Source organism: Equus przewalskii, chromosome 19, assembly GCF_037783145.1.
Source record: "Equus przewalskii isolate Varuska chromosome 19, EquPr2, whole genome shotgun sequence".
Lineage (NCBI taxonomy): Eukaryota > Metazoa > Chordata > Mammalia > Perissodactyla > Equidae > Equus > Equus przewalskii.
The window spans coordinates 42,244,432-42,267,858 of record NC_091849.1 but is presented as its reverse complement, the minus strand read 5'-3'; the positions used below and the strand labels follow the sequence as shown (position 1 = coordinate 42,267,858).

The 23,427-nt window shown below is 41.7% G+C and overlaps 1 protein-coding gene across 4 annotated transcripts in view; it reads right to left on the bottom strand.

Moving 5' to 3' along the window:
* BICRAL (BICRA like chromatin remodeling complex associated protein) overlaps positions 1 to 23,427 on the bottom strand; it is a 68,668-nt gene that overhangs the window by 11,735 nt on the left and 33,506 nt on the right. Inside the window, exons 1-8 of one of the 4 annotated variants that reach the window (XM_070586085.1) lie at positions 20,248 to 21,622; positions 19,395 to 19,440; positions 18,906 to 18,954; positions 18,749 to 18,817; positions 16,726 to 16,843; positions 14,119 to 15,798; positions 1,041 to 1,146; positions 115 to 215 (exon numbers count right to left, since the gene is read on the bottom strand). In XM_070586085.1, coding sequence (XP_070442186.1) covers positions 115 to 215; positions 1,041 to 1,146; positions 14,119 to 15,393 — 1,482 coding nt within the window. In that variant the 5' untranslated portion in view covers positions 15,394 to 15,798; positions 16,726 to 16,843; positions 18,749 to 18,817; ... (1 more) ...; positions 19,395 to 19,440; positions 20,248 to 21,622. Of the gene's footprint in view, positions 1 to 114; positions 216 to 1,040; positions 1,147 to 14,118; positions 15,799 to 16,725; positions 16,844 to 18,748; positions 18,818 to 18,905; positions 18,955 to 19,394; positions 19,441 to 20,247; positions 21,623 to 23,427 lie in introns of those variants that run through there. The other 3 variants (XM_070586084.1, XM_008515816.2, XM_008515815.2) reach the window with 3 other exon arrangements.

The window sequence follows — 23,427 nt, the reverse complement described above, 5'->3', positions numbered from 1 at the left end:
CGGCCGGCTGACGCGCCCGACGCTGGGCAGCAACGCCCAACAGAAGATGACACGACTGCACCTTCTTTCAATTATGCTGAACATTAAGGAGAAGTTTTGCAAATTGTCTTCTACCTGCACAACTGGCTGGCCAGGAGACGATCCAACGACTTTTTCCTGCTGTGGCTGTGCGGTTCCTAAGGGCGCCGGCATGACTTTGCTTCCAGAATCCTGCCCTGTTAGAATGAAACCATAAGACAATGCTCAAAAGAAACCGCAAATCGAGCCCATCATATAACCCTAGAGTCCAACGCAGACAGATGACACAACATTCTGAAAGGGGTTTCTTTGTCATGGACGCCTGCTGTGAGGAAGGAGAGCAGGAAGTACCTTTATCTAGAGGCAGAGGCAAGGATTATTAAAGCCTACTTAGGTAACAAGTAGAAATAAATACATAAATACATAAAAGGTAATAAATAAAAGCCATCAACGCTATAGTTTCAAATTATCTAAGGTCTGAGGAATAGGCCTCCAGCCAGTAATCTCTCAGGACTACCAAACCCCAAAATACTCACAACTTAAGGGAAGGGAGCCCCAAACAGGGGACTCCCTAGGAGTGTTCACACTTTGTCTTTCCCAGTACTTAGTGAGCAGAGCAGGTGTTCAAAGTTTTAGAAGAAATGGAATAACTCATATTTTTAGTCTCAGGTGGGATTCTAAATATACATATTCAAAGCAACATGAGGATGGTTACAAAGTCAGCAGTGCTATGTCATACTAGATTTCATTGTTTCTAAGCAGTACATTCTTTTCACATAATGTAATGTGTCACCATTTAATTAGAAGTGCTTTACTCTTTCTTAGTAGTATATAAAAAGATGGTACAGATGCAACCAGGTATATTATTTGGGTGGAAAGGATACAGAAAGAAGGAATGAGCAGAGCGGAGGTGAGACTGAGTCCTAAAGACCGCATGCAGAAGGAGGATGTGAGAAGAGTGTGCTCTGGGAGCTGGGAGCACAGGGCCGAGCTGAGGGGAGCTTGCTACCGAGGCTCCTGACCTGGCAGTGCAGTGCTCGAGAGGCCAGCGATGTGCGTTTGCCTCAGGCCATCTGCGGTCTTGGAAGCAGAAACGGGGGAAGTCTGAGTCAAACTTTTTTTCTGAGCCTGTGAAAAATATTACCAAGATGGAAAATTAATTTCATGACAAAAAGCTTTAATAGACCACTTAAAATGTCAACCAAGCCTGTGATGCCTATCTGGTATCATCAAGCTAGATTACAAAACAAAACAACAGTTTAAAAACATTCTTCTCCTATCACATTGGGAGAATTGCAGAGTATCCTTTAAAATCCACTGGCACACTGAATTCTCTGGATGCCATTCAGTAGGGATGCTGCGCTGATACCAGACTGCTTTCTCATTCGTGGAACTGCCGTGTTCCTGGTGCTCAGATGCAAAGCCGAGCCAGGAACTCAGTTTCTATCCCTGGTAATTTTACATCACGCTGCAAGGATTTGACCCTGAATATCAGTTCACACATGGGGTCTGCATGGACTCTGAGCACCTGGGCAGGGCCCAAGTGCCAACCCCAAGTCTACAGTCAACCCTCCCTGTTTGCTGTGTAGATGATCTAAAATATGTGTCACCCCTTCCGTCTGGTTGGTCTCTAGTCTGTGTCATGTGAATATCAGTTGACATGTAATTAGGAGCTGTCAATTCAACTGAATACTAGCCTGAGCAAAATATTATTAGAAAAATTAATCTGATGCATAAATGTTGTGTGCTGCTTTTCTATAAATGAGGAACTGGATGAATTGGATGATGTTTAAGGACTAACAAGTTCCTTTCAGCTCTAAAAAAAATCTGTTATCACTACAATTTATCTAAAGTAAGACCATAAAGGGCTTTTAAATCACTCTCAATTTTGAATCCTGCTACCCCTTCATAGTGCAGTAAGTTTTCAGTTTTTTCTTCATCAGTGGATTTAGAGTTTAATATAACCATACTCATGGGGGACTTAAACTATAACATTGGCCCAAGCAAAATGTTCCCACCAACTTTTCACGTGTGGGGGTTCTCACAGACCTTGGCATTGCCTGACCATTGGCCAACTAAGCTCATGTTAAAATTTTTGCTCTAAACAATTATCTATTTGGTTCTCTTTTCTAATATAAAAATGGAGAGGGATTTGACATCACCCACGAAAGACTGGAGGAGGTCATTACAAAGTTGGAAATGGTCACCTTGCTCATCCTTCCACTGGCAGAGAGGGTCAGACCTGCACCACCGTAGGCAGACAGGCAATAAATTCTTAGTAAGAAAACCATGAAGGGAAAATCTTCCAGCGTTCACAGCATTTCCCCCAGAAGGGAACTCCGCACTCTCCTGTTACAGGGAAGCTCTTCACAGGGAGAACACCCGTGTTGTGCGGAGGCCTGGGGCCAACAGTGAGTCCAGGCCTCGCTCACAAATATTTCCAGGGGATGAACACTAAGGGCCACCTTCAGTAAAAAGCAAAACTGATAAAAGTTGGAAAAAATGCGGTTTAACAGGGCAGAGCTCTATAGATAGGACTGAAATAACCAGATCAACAGATGAAGAGATGAATCCAAATTAATACGTTCAAACGACCAAAGTCCTTATGGCAGCACTGCAAAGACACAGCAGTTTTGGAATTTCAATATGCCTAGTTCACATAAAACAGAAGAACATCATCCTTATTGCTTTAGAGCACACAACTTTTTTAAAAAATAAAAATGGCATTATCCAGCCTGATCTACCACCTTATTTGTCAGATGTGACCTGGAAGGACTCCTAATATTAAACAGACAAATAAAACAAATCCATGCATACATAAGTAGTAAAACCATAAAGTAAAACACGGACGAGATCACCATAAAAGTCAGAAGAGGGGCTGAGGCTGGGAAGGCACCTGGAGGGGGTGGTTTCTGGGGGCAATGGCAATATTCTATTTCTTGAGTGGTTACATGGATGGGTATTGGTTTTATAATTGCTAGTTACTTGTACATTTATGTTTTATGCATTCTTCTAAATGTGTTCTATTTCACAATACAGAAGAGCAAAAGGAAAAAACCCAGAACAATCTAATCTTATGTCAAAGCTTGAAAATTTGCCATCATTTGGGGGTATGAAGTACTGTCATGTCTAAAAACAAGGTCACTATCCGAGGGGACCACCTCTCATTTGAGCATGTTTTTTGATAGTTGCAACCCAAAGTACCTTGACTAAGCTATTTGGTGTCGACTGTATCCACAGCACTGTGGTAAGTAATCACAGAGAAGGCAGCTGAAGGATACCAAACAGTCTTTGCTCTCTGAAAGTTTACCATCCAGAAAACGCAGAGGCCCACCCAACCATAATCAATCAGTGCACTATAATTATGGTGTGCAACCTCACACTGGGCCCTCACGCCTGTCCAGCAATCCTTCCTTTCCCCTAGCCAGCTCCTTTGCTCATTTTCCACTGACTGCTGTTTCATTATCTGCAAACCTGTAAGCCAGGTGAGAACTCATTCAACTTTCTACCACCAAAGCTACAACCTTCCCTGCATCCCCACTCATCTTTCCCCCTTCTGTTGGTACCATGGAAGAGGCATCCCGCCTTTCTTCTACAGAGAGTCCCACCGATGCTCCGGGATTCATGTCCCCTCAGCTTTGAAAAAAGCTCAAGCCTTTCTCATATCTTAAAAAAATAACTCCCCTAGGGGCTGCCCCAGTGGCATAGTGGTTAACTTCACGTGCTCCACTTTGGCAGCCCGGGGTTCACAGGTTCAGATCCCGGGCACGGACCTAGCACCGCTTGTCAAGCCACACTGTGGCGGCATCCCACATAAAATAGAGGAAGATTGGCACAGATGTTAACTCAGCAACAATCTTCCTCATGCAAAAAGAGGAAGATTGGCAAGAGATGTTAGCTTAGGGCCAATCTTCCTCACACATACACACACAACAATAATAATAATAATTTCCTTAACCCCACACACTCTTGTAGCTACTGCTGTGTCAGTTACCTTCACTGTTCTGAGTGTTGTCTGCACTCATTACCACACCTCTCACTCTCTGCTTAGTCTACTGCAATCTGGCTTCTGCACCTACCATTCCATGGAAACAAGTCTCACCAAGGTCAACAACTGCCTCCTTCTTGCTAAATCTGTCAGAAACATTCCAATCCTCACCTCCTCTGACTTCTCAGTGACACTTTACTCTGGACCTCTGCCCTCCTGCCTGCAACACTCTCTTTTCTTAGCTTCCAAAATGCTGAACCCTATTGGTTTTACTCCTCCTCTCTGGAACCTTCTGATTCTCACTTGTGGACTCTTCTTTCTCTGTCTGTCTCCTAAATGTTGAAGTACTTCGGGGTTCTCTTCTGGCCACTTTTTCTTCTCTATTTAAACACTCTCCCTGGTCCATTTCATCCACTCCCACCACCTCAGTTACCATTTATATACTCATCCATCCCATCTCAGCCCATAGTTTGGTCCTACGCTTCAGTATGTACAGCTCTTTCTCATACAACTTGCTTGTCCTATAGGCACCTCAAACTTGACAAACATTCTAAACTAAACTCATAATTTCCCTTCAAACCACAATTTCTTCCCATGCTTTAGCTCAGTGAACCTGGTGTCACTGTCAGGAACCTAGTGTCATCCTTATTCACAACCAATCAATTGAAAGTTATACCTAACCTAATTGTCTCAAATCCATTCAATTCTCACCAGCTCTACTGCCATAGGCTAGTGTGGGTCTTCCCTAGTTCCTGCTCAGATCATGACGCTGGCTCCTTCACACGACACACGGGGTCCTGTATGATCTGGTCCCTGCTCACCTTTCCCACCTGAGTCTCCCGCACCTCATCTGACCTTGTCCTCCCTCCCACCGAGACCACAGCCTCTCCTCCCTGCAGGCTTTGCATTCGCTGTTTCCATTGCCTGAACAGTCTTCACTCAGGCCCTTTCTGCCTGGGGAAGTCTTCCTTCTCCCTCAGTAGGTCTCAGTCAGAAACCACTATCTCCAGGAGACCTTCCCCGACCATCCATTTGGTTAGAGGCTCCTTTCCGAGCCTGGCGCTCTGGACTGCTTCTACCAAGCACTTTAAATACTGCGTTGTGGCTGTTGGCTCCAGTCCTGGAACAGATTGTTGTGTCCCTGGGACTTGGCCCAGGGCTGGCTGTGGTAGGTACTGAAATGCTGTTGAATGAATCAATCAATGAAGGAAACATTTAGCACAGTAAGTGATTACGCATCTAGGGGGCGGTATAAAAGGGCAGAGATCAGCAGAGCCTGACAGAGGCGCCATTCTTCTGGGGGCTTTGGGTGGGGCCCCAAAGGAGGGGAAGTATTCAGACCTGATAGGAAAGGACACTAACAAAGACAGTCAGTAAAGGCTTGAGGCTCACAGTCAGTCTGGCCTATTCAGGAACAATATGGGGTCCACCTGGCTAACCTGGAGGGTTTCTGACGGAGAAACTTAACTGCCAGGCCAGGGGTTTGGACTTTCCCCTCCGGCAATGGGAATCTCCGTGATTTGCTTCAGGTCGCCAAGCAAATGTTTTAGGAAGATTAATATGGTGGAAATCTGCCTTTTTAATTTTATTTTTATTAAAGATTGGCACCTGAGCTAACATCTGTTGCCAATCTTCTTTTTTCTTTCTTCTTCTTCTCCCCAAAGCCCCCAGTACATAGTTGTATATCCTAGTCATAGGTCCTTCTGGTTGTGCTACGTGGGACGCCGCCTCAGCATAGCTTGATGAGTGGCACCACATCTGCGCCCAGGATCTGAACCAGTGAAACCCTGGGTGGCTGAAGCAGAACGCGCAAATTCACCACTGGGCCACGGGGCCGGCCCCTGATGGAAATCTGCCTTAAAGAAGAGGCCAAAGGCGGATTAATCACCCAAATAATTGTTACAGGTGTCTAATTACGCTATGTTAGGGTTGGACCAGGCCTTGGAAATCATCTAGCCCAGCGGCTCCCTATCCGGGTTGACTTTAGAATCACTCGGGGAGCTTTTGAAAACTGCTGATGCTCAGAGCCCTTTCTCCAGGCCGTTTAAGTCAGAATTTATGGAGGTGAGGCCAGGCATCCATATTTTTAAAAAGCTCCCCAGGTGATTCTCTTGCACAGTTAGGGTCCTGCATTTTAGAGAAGAGAAAAGCAGGGGTCAGAGAGTTTAAGATAAGAACTCAGGGGGCCGGCCCATGACAGAGTGGTTAAAGTTCTGCACGCTCTGCTTCGGCGACCCGGGGTTCGCATGTTCAGATCCTGGGTGCGGACCTACTCCACTCATCAGCCATGCTGTGGAGGCATCCCACATACAAAACAGAGGAAGACTGGCATGGATGTTAGCTCAGGGCTAATTTTCCTCAAGCCAAAAAAAAAAAGGAGGAGGACTGGCAATGGATGTTAGCGCAGGGAGCAAATCTTCCTCACTAAAAAAAAAAAAAAAAAGGATATGAACTCAGATCACAGAAGCAGTCACTGGCACACCAGGACCTCCAAGTGAGCTCTGCCTCCTAATGCAACTCTTGTTTTTTCCCTTTATAGTGCAGTCCCTCTTAAAGTCTAGCTCAGGGTATGGATGTAGAAAAGGAGAGAAATGGGAAGCAGTATGGTATAGAGAGATAGCAGGTCAAGTCTGACTTTACGAGCAATTTGCCCAAGCTCTGAACCTCCATCTCCTGTGAAATGGGAACAATGATGTTACTTGTAGCCCTAAAATAAGGATTGGAAATAATACATACAGCCCCGGCAGTGTACCTGTTGTTAATAATATAATCATTATTTTCATTATTATTGGAAAGAATGGATATGAGACATTCAAAGAAGAATTGGTAGGATTTGGTAACTTAGTAAGGGTATAGAAGGAGAAGAAAAAAGAACGTCTAGATTTTGAAGTCTGGGTATCTGAAAATACAGTGGCTCCACAGAAAGGTGGGCAGGCTGAGCCAGAGGGGGAAGGGAACTATGAGGGGCAGTGCGGGGTGAAGACCTCAGGTGTGATCACTCCTGAAATCTTGGACCCAAAGCTGGTAGGTGCTGCTCTTGAGGAATTTAAAATCTACCAAATATTTTAGTGATCTAAGGAGATTTGGGCTTAAAATAATTTACTTACTTTTGTTTGATAGGCTACACTCTTACATATCACCTCCTTTAATCACTGACTTTTGAATATTAATCCATTTATAAGAAAGTTTAAGTCCTGTGAATTACTCTCTGCATTAAGGGTTTAAGTTCATGGGGCTTCTTGGAAAAATGCCTTATTCTAGGTCTGAGGAAAGACCTACAATATCTTGTGCCACAAGATGCTCAAAGGAGAGGGGAACATGTCAAAAGCATAGAAGTCACATAAACAGGCCTCCACTGACTAAATCTGGGACAATTTAAGCATCAAAAGGAATAATGAAAGTAATAGATTGCAACACATTAAATACAAAAAGAACACATGATCTTTTAGAGATATACGCTAATATATTACAGATAAACTTATATGTCTGGATTAGCTTCAAAATATTGGGAAGGAGGAGAGTGAGTGGGGTATGGAAGAAACATGAGTAGCCATGAGTTGGGAAGCAGTGAAGTTGACTGAACTCATTACACTACTTTGTCTACTTTTGTTTTCATGTTTAAAATTCCCCATAATAAAAAGTTTAAGAACAGACTGGTGGTTACCAGAGGGGAAGGGGGTAGGGGAAGGGCAAAAGGGATAAAGAAGGATGTTCGCACAGTGACAGATGCAAACTAGATTTTTGGTGGTGAACACGATGTAGTGTATACAGAAGTCAAAATATAATGATGTACACCTGAAATTTATATCATGTTATAAACCAACGTCACCTCAAGAAAAAATAATTTTTTAAATGAAGCCAAAAAAACTTAGTTCATAGTGTTACTCAAAGTGAAGAGAAGAAGAAAAAGCTCTTCTTTATGGAAAAATCCCAGCCAATAACTGTGAATATGATAATACAATTAGGAACCATTTTGCAACCACCAATGTAACAGTCAGGCGAGGCTCATCAGTGGAGTCTCAGGCCGCTGGGTGAGGGGCTGGGAAGCAGGACAGCCACGTGGTCCCAAAGCACCATCCGAGATCATCTCCTCTTTACAAAGGGAACAAGCTATCTTTGAGTACCCTAAGGAGAAAGGCTGGTAGAGGCCTCCATAACCAAGAGATCATACTCAGAATCACCAACAATGGGACAAACCGACATTATTTGCCTTGCCAAAACCATTTAGCCTGATTCTAATCACGAGGAAACAAGGAGACGACCCCACACTGAGCGTCATGGTACAAGACAGCAGATCTGGGCCGCTGAGACTAGAGCCATGACAGTAAGTGGAATCAGGGTTCTCACAGCTTTCTAGATGGAAGCATTGTCGTAAAGGACATTATCGGGTCAAACAGAAGAAATTTGGTATAATAATCCTATTATATTAAAGTTAAATTTCTCGAGTGTGATAGTGAGATTGTGGTTGTATTGTAGAAGGTCCTTGTTCTTAGGAGATACTTGCTGAAGTGTTTTGGGATAAACGGTCATGATGTTTGCAACTTACTTTCAGGGAAAATTAGTGTGCACGTGTGCACAGAGAGAAGCACACAGATACACACAGATAAAGAAAATGTTGCAAAACATAAACAACTAGTGAATCTAAGTGAATGGGTTCACCGTACTCTTCCAACTTTTCTGTGAGTTTCAAAGTTTTCATGGTGCAAAAGGGGAGGCGGGCACAAGGAGCTGGTGACACTGTTGCTGCAGGGTCCTGGGGGCTGGGGGACAGGAGAAGGAAGGAACTTTTCACTGTAGGATACACCTTTCTGTGCCTTTTGAATTTTGAACCAAACAAATGTATTATCTATACCAAAAATAAAGTTTATATTTAAAAACTTACCCCCTCTAATATGAACCTTTTATAGTATCAAAACTTGCTAAAAACAAAAAAAAACCTCTCGGACAATGAGATTTGATGAGCTTCTGGGTTAGCCAATGCACCCACGTGCATTGGTGGTGGGAGGGTTGCGCACCCCAGCTCCATGGGGACAGAAGCTCCTGCAGTCAGGACCCTTCTAGAACCTGCCCTATGTACCTTTTAATCTGGCTGTCCATCTGTATCCTTTATAATAAACTGCTAAATGTAAAAAAACAAACAAAAAGTTGCTGAATTAAATTTCCCCAAATAGACAAACACTGAAGGCCCCTGATAATGGTATTTTTGTTCCAACATTCTAGAAAGTAATTTATACAGAAATGTTACACATTTAAAAGAGTTGCTATAAGTGTTTCCAGATGTCCTGGGGCTTTAAACGTTAGACGACACCTCAATACTACTTTTCCAACTCCTGCTGCCTCCAAGGCTGTGTGCTCCTTGCTCCAATACACCGGATGCTTTAATTGTTCCAGAAAACCTAAGCAGGAACACACTTGATAACACAACCGACTTAGTTTCCAATACTTTTTGGCATTAAAAGTCACAGAAAATTACTTTGGAGCTGCCAGTGTAGGCTTTTTATTACCTTTGGTCAATTGAAACTTTTGGGAGTCAGAGAGAGAGATGTTTTTCCCCATTGAAGTATTATTTATTATGTAGCAGAAAAAAGAAATGATCATGCAGGGGGCCGGCCCCATGGCTGAGTGGTTAAGTTCACACGCTCTGCTTTGGTGGCCCAGGGTTTTGCTGGTTTGGATCCTGGGCGTGGACATGGCATCACTTATCAAGCCATGCTGAGGTGGCGTCCCACATGCCACCACTAGAAGGACCTACAACTAGAATATACAACTATGTACTGAGGGGCTTTGGGGAGAAGAAGAAGAAGAAGAAAGACTAGCAACAGTTGTTAGCTCAGGTGCCAATCTTTTAAAAAAAAATTAATAAACATAAAGCAGATCAATACATACAGATATAAAATCATCCTTAAGTTATATGATTAAGCAAAACCACCTCTGGAGTCTTGTGGAGATAAGTACACACATGTGGTATTTGCCCTTTACATGCAGAGGAACCTCCGGGGGGAGAGGAAGAACCTAGAAACAGTGGGGGCCTCTGGGCGGGAAACCTGGGGACTGGCAGGAAGACTTACTTTTCAATCTAAACTATTTTGGAACTGTTTTAAATTTTTACTAATTGTATGTTTTACTTATTTTTAAAACATACATAAATATGTTTTGATAAATGCTGTCTAGGCATCATCTCGTCTATGTAAGGTAAGTTTTTCAAAACCAGAATAAAATGAGAATAATCTATAATTCTATCACCCAGAGAACTGCTGTTAACGTTATACTGCATTTCCTTCTAATGAACTTTCTGGGTTTTTTGTAAGCAAGAGGGGTTTCTATTTTTCCATTCACCATATTGCCTCTCCTCATCATTTCTCTAAAAGTGAAAACAAATTGTTTAGTAAATATTTTACATTTAAATGTGCATTTTAAACATTTCACATTTATGTGTGCACTTAAAATTATTCTGTAAGCCTTTCCCCAAATCTTTATTTTCCAAAAACATTTTTTTTAAGATTTTATTTTTCCTTTTTTCTCCCCAAAGCCCCCCAGTACATATTTAGCTGTGGGTCCTTCTAGTGGTGGCATGTGGGACGCTGCTCCAGCATGGTTTGACGAGTAGTGTCATGTCCACGTCCAGGATCCAAACCAGTGAAACCCTGGGCTGCCGAAGTGGAGCACACGAACTTAACCACTCGGCCAAGGGGCCGGCCCCTCCAAAAACATTTTGAATGGCTACATAGTACTTCATCATATCCGATCATTCTCCTTTTACTGGACATTTGGGATTTTAGAAAACTTTTTTGCAACCAAAGAATAGAAGAGTATCTATGGTATGCTATATTTTGAGTAAGAAAGGAGAGGGAGTAAGGAAATACTAGTAACTGCTCATTTGTATGAACATAAACATAGCATAAATAAACTAGAATCTAATGAGATTGGTGAATATAGAGGACGGGTGAGACTGGCAGGAAAGGATGGAGGGTGGGAGCGGGGGAAGGGGTAGGGAGGAGGGAGACTGCTCCAGGTTGATGTTCTGCAGAACCTTCACTTTGCGGACCATGCTAATGGTTCAATGTTCAAAAGAAATTAAGTAGATAAAATCAACAAAGATAACGTGGAAAGAATCCTAAAATGAAATACAAACAGAAACAAAGCAGCAGAACTATATCTCAAATGAACAGCATAACCATACTGAGGGAAGGAAAAAGAACGAACCCAAGAAATGTTGTAAGACAGTATTTCGACTAAATATCTATAGGCTAAAGACAGAACCGTAAACCAATACTGGAGTCCAGTTACTAGGTTTGTTTTTCACAGTGGTATGGATTAGCAATTCTGAAATTATTTTCTATGTGTTCTAGGATAGAAGAAATAAGTAAATATACTATAGAGCTGGCTTTCTCACTATTAGAGAAGAGAGTGCAAACATGGAAAAGAGGGAGACTTGAATAATGAACTCTGTGGTCCTAGATTAGAATTGGAAGTATCAATATGAACTCATGGTTTTTAGTATAGACTGATGGATATATAAACAGTTATAGATGTTGAGTATGAGTAAATATATGTAAGTCCAAGCTGAGACAACCCCAGGAGCCATGAATATGTAGCACTCAGATCCTGATTTCTAGATATTATTCTCCACTAGAAGGAATAAGGCTCCTTAAAGAAATGGTTGATTTTAGGGCAGAGGCAGGTAAAGTAAAAGGTGGACATGGAATATCTTGTTTTGCCTGAAATTAAAGGAAGTGCTCAAAGCACAATGGAAACACATCAGAAGGACCAGCAGCCAATTTGGATGGGTGCCCACTGGCCATTAATTTGAACACCAAAATAAGTGATTGTAACAATTTATAACCCATTGAATCAAATAAGAATCTGAGTCTAGACCGATACAAAAAAACATAAGTACAAGGGAGAGAAGGAAAAGCTCTTACTTAGAGTAGAATGTCAACTATTAACGGAGAACAAATGGTGGAATTAGAAAATCTCTATCTAGTGACCATCATAGTAATAGCTGATTCAGTAATTGATTCAGTCAGGAATTATCAATGGAAGCTTAAACTACTGTGTGCAAGTCTGATGAGCAACTGGATATCTACATAGTCTCAAAGTATTTCCCAAAAGAAACATTAAGATGTATCACACACCATCTTAAGCAGACATCATCTTAAGCAAGTGTTCAAAGTTAACATCACCAGCAATGGGACAAGTCCACATCATGAGGAAACACTACTTCTGTGGCAATCCTACCAAAAATGTATGACCTGAATCTAATCACGAGGACACACCAGAGAAAGTCAAATTGAGGGACATTCTACAAAATAATTGGTTTGTACTCTTCAAAAATGTCAAAGTCATGAAAGACAAAGAAAGATAGAGAAACTGTTTCAGATTTAAAGACATGAGAACAAAATCAGACAGTGATCCTGGACCATAAAAACAAAACAAAATAATTTTTTTCCTCTTTTGCTGTAAGAGACATTATTGGGAAAACTGACTAAATCTGAATAAGGTGTGCAGATTAGATGATAATATCGTAATAATGCTGATTTCTTGATTTTGATGACTGTACTATGGTTATGTAGGGCTGTGTCCCTGTTTTTAGAAAATGAACACTGAAGTCTGAAGTATTTAGGGGTCAGGAGCCATCAAGCCTGTAATTTACTCTCAAAATTGTGTGTGTGTGTGTGAGAGACAGAGAGAGAGAGGGAGAGCAGAAGAGAGAGAGAAAGCGAAGGATAAAACAAATGTGGTAAAAAGGTAACATCTGGGACATCTTGGTGAAGGGTATATGAGAATTCTTTATACTATTCTTACAACTTTAACTTTTCTCTAAGTCTGACCTTATTTCAAAACACACAGACGGGGCCGGCCCCATGGCCGAGTGGTTAAGTTCGCGCGCTCCACTTTGGCGGCCCAGGGTTCAGATCCTGGGCGCTGACCTAGCACTGCTCATCAAGCCATGCTGAGGCGGCATCCCACATGCCACAACTAGAAGGACTCACAACTAAAAATACACAACTATGTACCGGGGGGCTTTGGGGAGAAAAAGGAAAAAAATTAAATCTTTAAAAAAAACAACAAAAAAAATCCCACAGACATACATACACCTTTGATATCAAAACTAATACATTGAACATCCTTGATCATAAATAATCTTTGTTTCCTTGGGATTCTTAGTAGAATTTCTAAGTCAAAGGTATACAGTTTTAAAAATATTGATGTATATGGTACAGAGAAGTTTCTAAATACTTCTAAACGTGGAGGGGAAAGGCAGTGGAAATGGAGGACTAAGAAGGGTATGGAGCTGGAACTATGAAGTGTACTCAGAATGAGTGAGAACCAGAAGCTAGGGGAGTTCAAGCATCGGCAGACAGGGGTGAGGGCCCAAAGCTGATGACATTTGGGGTGACTTTCAGAAACAAAAACCTTATATGGTTTTCCCAATTGCCCAAGTAATTTCCCTGCACCGCAGCACAGTAAGAGCAGGTGCAGGTACCTGGTCAAATGACAGTGCCCTGCATCCCTCCTTCTATGTGCCTCCCTCTGGTGCAGGCCAGTTACCCCCTGCTGAGTCACACTGAGTCCCTGAGCCTTTGCGGTTGGCACCCAAGAAGCAGCTACCACTTCACCCAGCCCATAGTCACACGACCTAGTGGTTTGCTATATGATGTAATAATCTAAAATAAGCTTTCATTTTAAATGCTCATAATACGTTCCATTAATATTGGTTCTTACTGAGTATTTGCTATTTTCTAGGGACTATGCTAAGTCCTTCATGTGGATTGTCTCATTTAATCCTCCCAATAACTCCATGGGATGGTAGTAGTACGATGTTCATTTTGCTGATGAGGAAAATTAAGTCTAGAGAGGTAAGTTAAGACTTGTCCATGTCATAAAACTTATATTCAAATCTGTGAGTCTGACTGCAGAGTCTCCGCTCTAAACCACAATGCTATGCCAGATAAAAAATTTCTTAGGAAGAAAAAAAGCAATCAATCGTAAGTTGAAAATTTCAAGTTAATAAATTGGGAGCCTAGGATGAAAATTATATTCTATTAAATACACAGTCCATATTTCCATTCTGTTATCACCCAAACACTCATTTGACAAAGGGAGCATACCTGACAGAAGAATTGCTGCTGGGTTCCTGCTCCAGGTGTGTTACTGAAGGTGCTGGTAGATTTGGAAGAAGAAACTGGAAGACGATGAGACACACTGACCGGTACTGGAGTCCTGTTTGGCTGGGTCAGCTGGTCTCCCGTAAAGTTTGATCCTGATGCCCCCGACTGAACTGCAGACCCCAGGCTAGGATGGGCAGTGCTGGTTGAGCTGACAACAGGGAAACGACTAGGTCCTGCCATGCTCGTCACTGAGGGCATGGTGGTGAAGCCAGGTCTTCCTTGGGAGACGCTGCTCTGCCCAGGTGACAGGTGTAACACAGTTGGTGATGCCTGCTGCAAGGGCATCTGCCCACCAACTATCTGAGGAGAGGCATGATTGACTATCACTGGACTTCCAGAGGTGGCAAACGTCTGCCCAGACACCAACTGAACGGCGGTATTCTGGTTATTAAGCATCTGTCCAGAATATGGTTGGTTGGTCCTGAGCATGTTAGAAGAGTTTCTGTTCAACATGACATGCTCTGAGGCCACTTGGCCAGAAATGAGCTGAGAAGGTTGAGTCTGAAGAAGTTGCCCATTTATGGTCTGGACGTGGTGTACCGAGTTGGAACTGACAGAAAGGCTTGTAGGTATGAGGAACTGACTTTGGGGTGTGTGAGGCTGGCCCATGGGAGAATGAATAACGATACTACCCCCCGCGCTGCTCACTGCCTGTGAGGTGACTGGTTTCCTTGTGTTCTGTTGGTTTACAATGTTCACGGACATGTGCGGACCAACTACTGAGCCCTGGGGTGAGCTTGCCGAAGCAAAAGAGATCCCTTGTTGAACATGGTGCTGCTGTATTCCCAAATTGTTCACATTGTACGTATTTTGCTGACCCATCTGGATAGGCTTTGGCTGGATATTAATTGGGACTTTATTTGCATTTGGTGCAAGACCCCTTTGTATGATGATGTTATGCACAGGTAAAGACGTTTGAAAATTTGTGCTATTAAATGGAACGGTAACAGGCTGTGCTGCTGGACTGGAACTGGAGTTCCCAAACAAGGAGTTGCCATTAGGAGTCTGTCTATGAACCAGAAGCCCTCCACTCACATTGGATGGAGCTTGCTGCCCGCTGCCCTTCAATATGATTTGAGATCCATCTAGGTTATTAATCGTCATCATGGAAGGTTGATTACCAAATGACCCAATTAGTTGTATTTGCCCAGAACCACTAATCTGACTGCTATTAGACAAATGCTGGCTGGGAACACTGATCCCCACATGTTGCATAAAACCATGTTGTACACCCACTGTATTGCTTGCAAACGATGCTCCAACAGGCACGTGAGTCACCCCTATAGGCTGCAGCGTCTGACCTGAGTAATTAGAAACATTAGAAGCCTGAGTAAAGGATGCTGATGAAGAAGGATGAAGCTGAGCTTGTGCAAACTGTTGGCTTGAACCTATGCTGGCATCCAAATATGCCTCTTCTGCCAATGTCTGTTCAGTGATATTGGCCTCCTGCAAGGATTTCTGAAGAATGTCGAAAGGTTGGTCCTCACTGAGATCAGGAAGAGGAGAAGACTCAAGTTCATCTTCAAGAAACTGAAGGCTACTTGAAAGTGGCAGTCCATCACTGGGTCCTTCTCCAAGCTGGTTACTTACAGCTTTGAGGGATGACTTAGGGTCAGCATTCTAAAAAAATAAGCAGTATGTTACATGGCATATCAAACCTCTGAAAGAGATTCTTAAAAAAAATTAATCTCACTGATGAAGATGAAGAAGCCATAACAGGCTGCTTTTCAGGCATAACGACCCAAAACGCTCCCCTTATTCTGCTATTTTATTTCCTCAGTAATGATGTTTAACATTATTTTTCTAAGTATAAGCATTCAGTGCTCTGGTAAATTATTTTCCAGAAAAATAGATAAATAACAGGAACATACTGATAACTACCTGGAGTTTAGCTTCATTATTTGAGGTATTGGCACAGACTTTATTTTTCAGGATTGCTCCCAGTCCAAGGCTTGAGTGGGACCCAGCCCAGGCACATGCGTACACAGGAGACGGCCATGTCCAGTCCCTTGTTGCACAGGAGTCTAAGTGAGTTTGGGGAGTTCTGGGTGTTTTTTTACTAGACACCCAGAAGGTATCCCAGATTCAGCCCTGTCTTTCAAGGTTTCCTCTGACTCCCCTACTTCTAACTCCACCACTCCAGGCAAGACCAGTCCAGATAAAAACAAACTTCCAGGGCCGGCCCAGTGGCACAGCAGTTAAGTGCACACATTCCACTTTGGCGGCCCGGGGTTTGCTAGTTCGGATCCTGGGTGTGGGCATGGCACGGCTTGGCAAGCCATGCTGTGGCAGGCGTCCCACATATAAAGTAGAGGAAGATGGGCACGGATGTTAGCTCAGGGACAGCTTTCTTCAGCAAAAAGAGGAGGATTGGCAGCAGATGTTAGCTCATGGCTAATCTTCCTCAAAGAAAAACAACTTCCCACATAAAATGAGTGAATAGTCTTTTGATTTCTTAGAAGTAATCAGCTTACTATGATGCTTTAAAAACTACTTCATGTCCTATTCAAAAGTAAAAGCCCATCAACTTATTTATCAAGTACCTACTTGTGTGTTAGTTTCTGTCCTTAAGGAGTCCTTAAGGAATAGGCATTCCAACTAGAGACAACAACACAGGCGTATGAAGAGAACTGAACACGGTCACTGATAAATAAGATACACTCCACTGGCCAGCAGTTTTTCATGGGACATGTCAAAATTATAAAAGAAAAGATATGGAATCAATAGCTATTTAAAATAAGGTGAAAACAATGTGAATGTACCTAATACTGTTGAACGGTACATTTAAAATGGTTAAATGGTAAATTTTATGTCATATGTATTTTAACACAAAAACATTTTTTAAAGGTGAAGCAAAAATTTAAAAATAGATCACTCAAGAAGGTGCTCCAACTTGCAAAGCTGTAGAGATTCTCAGCCCTGGGCTGATAAGGTGTTGGGGAGTAGATGATGGGGAGGACTAGGCAGAAAAGCCAAGACTAGTTCATTTGACACCCAATCAATCAATAGTTGAAATGGGATAAATGTGGTGGGACTTGAAGAGTCATTTGAAAGGAGATAGGGAAAGCAACTGAACGCAAGGAGGATATTTTTTTGCAGAGAAATATCAAGGCAACGACAGATATCTCCTGAGTAGTGAAACATAGTTTAATGTTTTTACAACGCACAAATTAACAGACCATAGGTTTAAACACCCATATTTTTCAGAGCTTTTAAAGTATTTCTACTATGACTGACAAGATGCAATAGAAGTTCCCCATAAATACATATTGAATGAAGTAGTCTAAAAAGTTAGAATTAATACTCATGTGGAAGGGGGAGAATTGGTAAATAAAAATCACTAATATTGAGGGGCAGGCTAAAATCTACTTTACGGGCTAAATGGTATCATATGTAGTTATTACTCGTTTAGAATGAATTTCAGAGATGCTACTAATTTACAAGCCTTACAGGAAATCAGTGTTGTGACTTTAAAGCCAGCCCCAGCATGTGGAAGCCTCTTGCATGAGCTCAAATACTTGAAAGAAGTATGCATTCCCAAGGACTTCCTGAACACTATTCCATTTTATAGATGAAGACAATAAACGCCCTGATGATGACGGTGAGTTAACATTTATTGAGGGCTGCACCAAGTGACTTCTGTGGACTAGTCAATTAACCTTAAGCACCCTATGAGGTAGTCCTACTATTCTCCTGGTTTCAGAAATAAGGAAGTTGAACCTTACAGAGATGTAGTGGTACATCCAAAGCTACACAGCCAGTAAGTGGCCGAGTGAGGATTCAAACTTGGGCAGTCTGACTCTGGACTACCATCCACGGTAGAATGAAGCAGTAGAAAAGACGAGAAGAACATAAGGATAAACACAGTCTCCTGGATAAAGCCTCCAGGCAGGACTCTCCTATCCCCCAGGTCAGCTCTCTTCTCGAGATGCTCCTACAGCTTAAAGATACGGGCTCCAGAACGTGGTGGCCTGGGTTAGAATTCCAGCTCTGCAACACCCAGCTGTGTAATTTGGGGCAAACACTAACCTCTCTGTGCTTTACTTTCTTCATCTATAAAGTACAGATAATAACAGAACCTACTTGACAGAGTTATTGTGAGGATTAATAAGGTTAATTATGTTAAAGCCTTAGTGCTAAGAACATATTAAATATGTTCAATAACTTTTTTAAAATATTAAATATGTTCAATAACTTTCAGTTTTCTTTTTTCTCATTTAAGATGAAAATGCTTAGCAAGTAACTACAATTAAGAATAATTTTTTTAAAGCTATGTAACGAGATTCGAAACATTTTAATATGACTTTCCTGGGTTACAACATTACTGAGAGATTTTAGAAAGAAAGTTGAAAGCTTAGGAAAATGGCAAAGTAAATCTCATACAGCTTGTCTTAATTGACTAAGTTGAAAGTGGAAAATGTCAAGATAATTCAATAGACTTTCCTTCTGTGTGAATTACAAAAGACGAGGTGACGACTCTCATCATGATATGAAGGCAGCTAAAGCCTCCACTCACAAAGCACCGATGAGACACAAACACTTGCTCACACACCCAGTTTCCAATACTCACACTGGAGTTGGCGAAAATTGAATTTGAGTTGGCTGCAGAGTATCCTGCATTAGTCAAGTCATCATTGCTCTGCAAAGGGACAAATTCAATAAAGTGATCACTTCAACTGTAAAGAAGAAACAAAATTTATACCTGTGATGTTCCAAGTATTACTTACAGATTTATTACTAGGTCCATGTAGAAAATAGTTCAATGCTTGTGGGTCTCTAGAAGACAACAGAAAAGGGAAAACAACAAATAAATACATTACCCACTTTATGATTCATTTTTACTAGGGTAAAAAGAAAACAACATAGCCTGAGTAAAATTCTCTCTCTTTTTTAAAACAATTTTATTAGTAGTTTTTGTTTTAATACTTATGCATTTATTGGACATTGTTCCATTTCCTAATATCATTTCTGGCTCCTGGGATTTTTTAGAAAATACATTTAATGAAGGATGAATAAAGTTACCTAAATTAAATTACCTAAAGATGACCCCATATCCAAGTCTCTTTACTTGTCTCTTTATTTGTTAATCCATACAATAGCTATGATAATTAATTTTTATTTTAAAAACTCACCCAGTTTTAATAAGCTTATGAGGTTGTTTCAGTACAGCAAACCCACACATTTGATTTGCCCTGATTTTGGACCGAGCATCTTACCCGATAAGATCAAGGAGACACGAGTCATCATCATCATCCATGACAACTATAAAGAAAAGGAGGAAGAAAGCACCATTTCAGCAAAGCAGATTAAGGCCAGTAGCATCAATGTGACATAAAAATATACTATATACTTTCCTAGATAAATAACTGTGTAATTTATGTGAGTTTTTCCTCTAATTGCTTATTTTAATGGGAGTTAAAAATTTTTGTGGTCACTCAAGAGATTAAATATTCAATTTAAATTGTTTTTATTAAACACAAATCCTTAACTCACAAATCAAAAGGAATCTAGACAATCAAAGATAGCTGGCAGCAGCCCCTCACACGCAGAGTCCCCAAAGGGACTGCAAACCACGGACAGAACTTCCTCAAAATGTATCATGAACAAGGAGAGAAATAATATTTTTGTTTTAGAAAAAATCTCATGGGTACACAGGTCTTTGAATTTTGTGACTGAATGTTTCCAAACATGGTGAGCAATCTGGATTTCTTGCCATACTTTGGCCAACTTTATTCTCCCTACTTTTTGAGACAGAAGAGGACCCATAGCGCCAGGCCGTGCTGCTCCAGGCTTTGCCCCAAACGTCCCCAGGTCCTCCTTCGGCAGCAGCACTGCCAACTGCTCGGTTCCAAACAATCTATATCCCAACACTAAAATCTTTAAAGCAGAAAATCTCAACCAAAAATTCACCCCAGCTCCAAGCCCAAAGCTCCCTCTCTCCCCAGCCATCGACAGCATCAAGCTTAGCCAGCGAGATTACTGTGCTCTGGCTGTAACAATAACAACTGTACAGATTCCAAGAGCAGTTCTCTCCCGTTCTCCCCCTCCCCCGAGATCCGGTAAACTTACACTAGTGATCCGACACCTGGCAACACTGCTTCGCACCCATTTTGAGCCATGCGTGGAATAATTTACATCACGGAATGCCAGGGCCAAGAGTTCTGGAGCAGTTGGAAAGGGCAGTTGTGAACAGCAGTTGGACGGAAGAATGAAATCCTGAAGAGATGCCCAGAAGAGGGACACGCCCGAAGGAGGCAGAAGGGATCATTTCTACTAAATGTTTTTTCTTGGTTAAAACTGCCATCTCCTCTCCAGTTCCCCCAAACTTCCCATCCTATCAGTCACGAGGCCAAACAAATATAAAGTCGACTCCTGCCACATGGAAAGAAACTTGCTTTCCTCGGGAAGGGTCTGGAAGGGGTAAGTATCCCCCGATGTGGGACCTTCCAGTCGGCGGGCGAGTTGGTTCAGTTGCAGAATGATCTGGTGATTACAATCCATTTGAGTGGAACTTTAGTGAGAGGAGAGATGACGGATGAGTCAGGAGGAAGGAAGAGTGGGAAAAGCGTTTCAAACGGTAAAGTCCATGGCTAAAACTGTGAGAGCGGCAGCTGGCTGAGTGAAGTCTGCTTTTAGGACCAGATGTGGAGTTACTCAGGGTGTGCTAGCATGGCTGTACTAACAGAACATGGCTTTTGAGGCGTGAAAATGGTACAGGAAGGAAAAACAGGGAAACTATGATTAAACAGACGTACAGAAGTCTGTGTGAAGGGCTTCTCTGAAACTCCGATGTTTAAGATGGTAGAACCTCATTAGCTATAGCTCAGTGTTGTGCCACAGGCTTGTCGCCCAGATATCACAATCACGTGGAATTAAGCAATTACAACATATAATTAAGCCTATAAAATGGATATTATTTCTTTACTTCAACATGACCATTTAAATAGAGTTCCACCATATCCTTTGTAAATTTATTTTTTAAAGTGTCTAACAGACTCTAGAACTAACAAAAAAGTAACTGAGAAACAGCCTACACCAAAAAGTAAAAAACCAAAAAACGAAAACATTTCACAACTATCCCAGCTCCCCTCACTGCTTTCACCTGTACCTGGCTCCGCCAGGGGATGAGATGGCCAAGGGTTAACCAACAGACAGAGAAAGGAAGTCGGCACCAGTCACTCCACCGAGGTGTCACTGCCACTGGGACTTTCAAGCACAGAGAACATCTGCTACCCCAAAGTTCAAAGTGACAAGCTAGTCCGTGAGTAGCCCAAATAAAAGAACGATTTTATGATACTGGATGAAATTAAAAGCCATTGTGTATCCTCCCCTACCAAACCACACGGGCTGCTGAAACCCTTGACTTGACAGCACGCTCCTTGGGGATATCCACCCTAGTCAGTGACGTCAGTCCTACCAGAAAGGCCTCCTCCTCTAGCCCCCCTTGGGTAGAACTCTGAAAGCCTTTATAGTCAGGGGTACCCTGAGAATTCTACTTTTTAAAGGGCCACACTCTTTTCTGACTATAAGCAGTTTTCCCAGCTCTACATAGTGCCAAATACAGTCATAATACAGCCTAATCCAGTAGTTTCTTAACCCTGGAGGACAGATGTTCTACCAAAGCAAAGTTGTAGAAATGGACTATGATTCTAAAGGGGGAAGAAACTTGAGGATCAGAAACTAATGACTCAAAAGCGAAGAGCTTAGTTTTCTTTGGAAAGGTTTTCCCTTTACCTCCGGACTCTTGTTGAGGCTGTTTTCTCATTAAACTAACAACCTTGGAATCAATACGTGGGCCTCTGGCCACAGGTGAGCATTGTAAAGCCTTGTAAAAATATATAAAGAGCCCCTATACATAAGAAAAAAAAATAAGCTACCCTGCGGAAAATCAAATGGTGTGAATAATCAGTTCATAAAAAAAGGAAAAACATGTAGCCGCTAAACACATAAAAATAATCAACCTCACTTAGAATAAGAGAAATAGAATTTAAAGTTACAATGAGATATTATAACTTCTCAGATTGCCAAGATAAAATTTTGGTTAAGGACTATGCCAGTCACCGACTTTTATCCCTTGGTAATGAGAGTATGAACTCATATAACCTCTAGAGAGGGAAATTTAGCAATTACCTTTCAAAATTTCAAGTCCACAAATCATTTCATGTAGCAGATATTTCCAAGTATTTGTCCTGCAGATATTCTTGCATGAGTGAAATGATACATGTATAAGAATACCCAGCGCAGCATCACTGGTTTTAGCAAAAGACTGTAAACACCTAGATGCCATGGGTATGAGGTTTCTTTCTGGGGTGATGAAAATGTTCTGGAATTAAACCACTGAAGAGTACACTTTAAAAGGGTGAATTTTATGGTATGTAAATTATACCTCAACTTAAAATATTTTTTTAAAACCCTAGATGTCCATAGTGAGACACTCACTAAATCAATTATGGTTCATTCACATAGTGGAATACTACATGGTCATTAAAAATAATACAGTAGCTTTAAACAAACTGACTTGGAAAGACACATGGTCAAAGGAAGAAAGAAAAAGAAAGGTGCAGAATAGTGTGTACATTACACTCCCAAATGTGGAGGGGTGGAGAATATATACCTTGGTAAATGTTCAGACCCCCAAATGAAGCACACATAACCAGTAACACTAGCTGCTTCTGGGAGGGAAAGCAGGTGGCTGAGAAGAGAGGAAGGTATTCTCTTTACTTTTATGTCATTTTGTACCTTTTGAATGTTGCACCACATGCATGTAAGGCCTATTTTTTAAAAAATGCAACTAATAAAACAAAGAGGGAAGAGGGAAGAGCTCTGAAACACAAGAACCTCAGTCAGGCTCACTCTAGGTAAGCATACCAGATATCAAATACTCAGAAATTTTTTTCTTTTTTGAGGAAGATTAGCTTTGAGCTAACATCAGCCACCAATCCTGCACTTTTTGCTGAGGCAGCTTGGCCCTGAGCTAACATCTGTGCCCATCTTCCTCTACTTTATATGTAGGACGCTCGCCAAAAGCATGGCTTGATAACTGGTGTGTAGGTCCACACCCAGGATGCAAACCAGTGAACCTTGGGCAGCTGAAGCTGAGTACGCAAACTTAACCACTATGCCACTGGGCCAGCTCCTCAAATACTCAGAAAATTTTAAAACAGCCTAGTGGCCTCAAGACTAATCTACATCAGCTATCTTAAAAGAAATATCTTAAAGACACTTTGATTTTCAATAAGATCACATGAA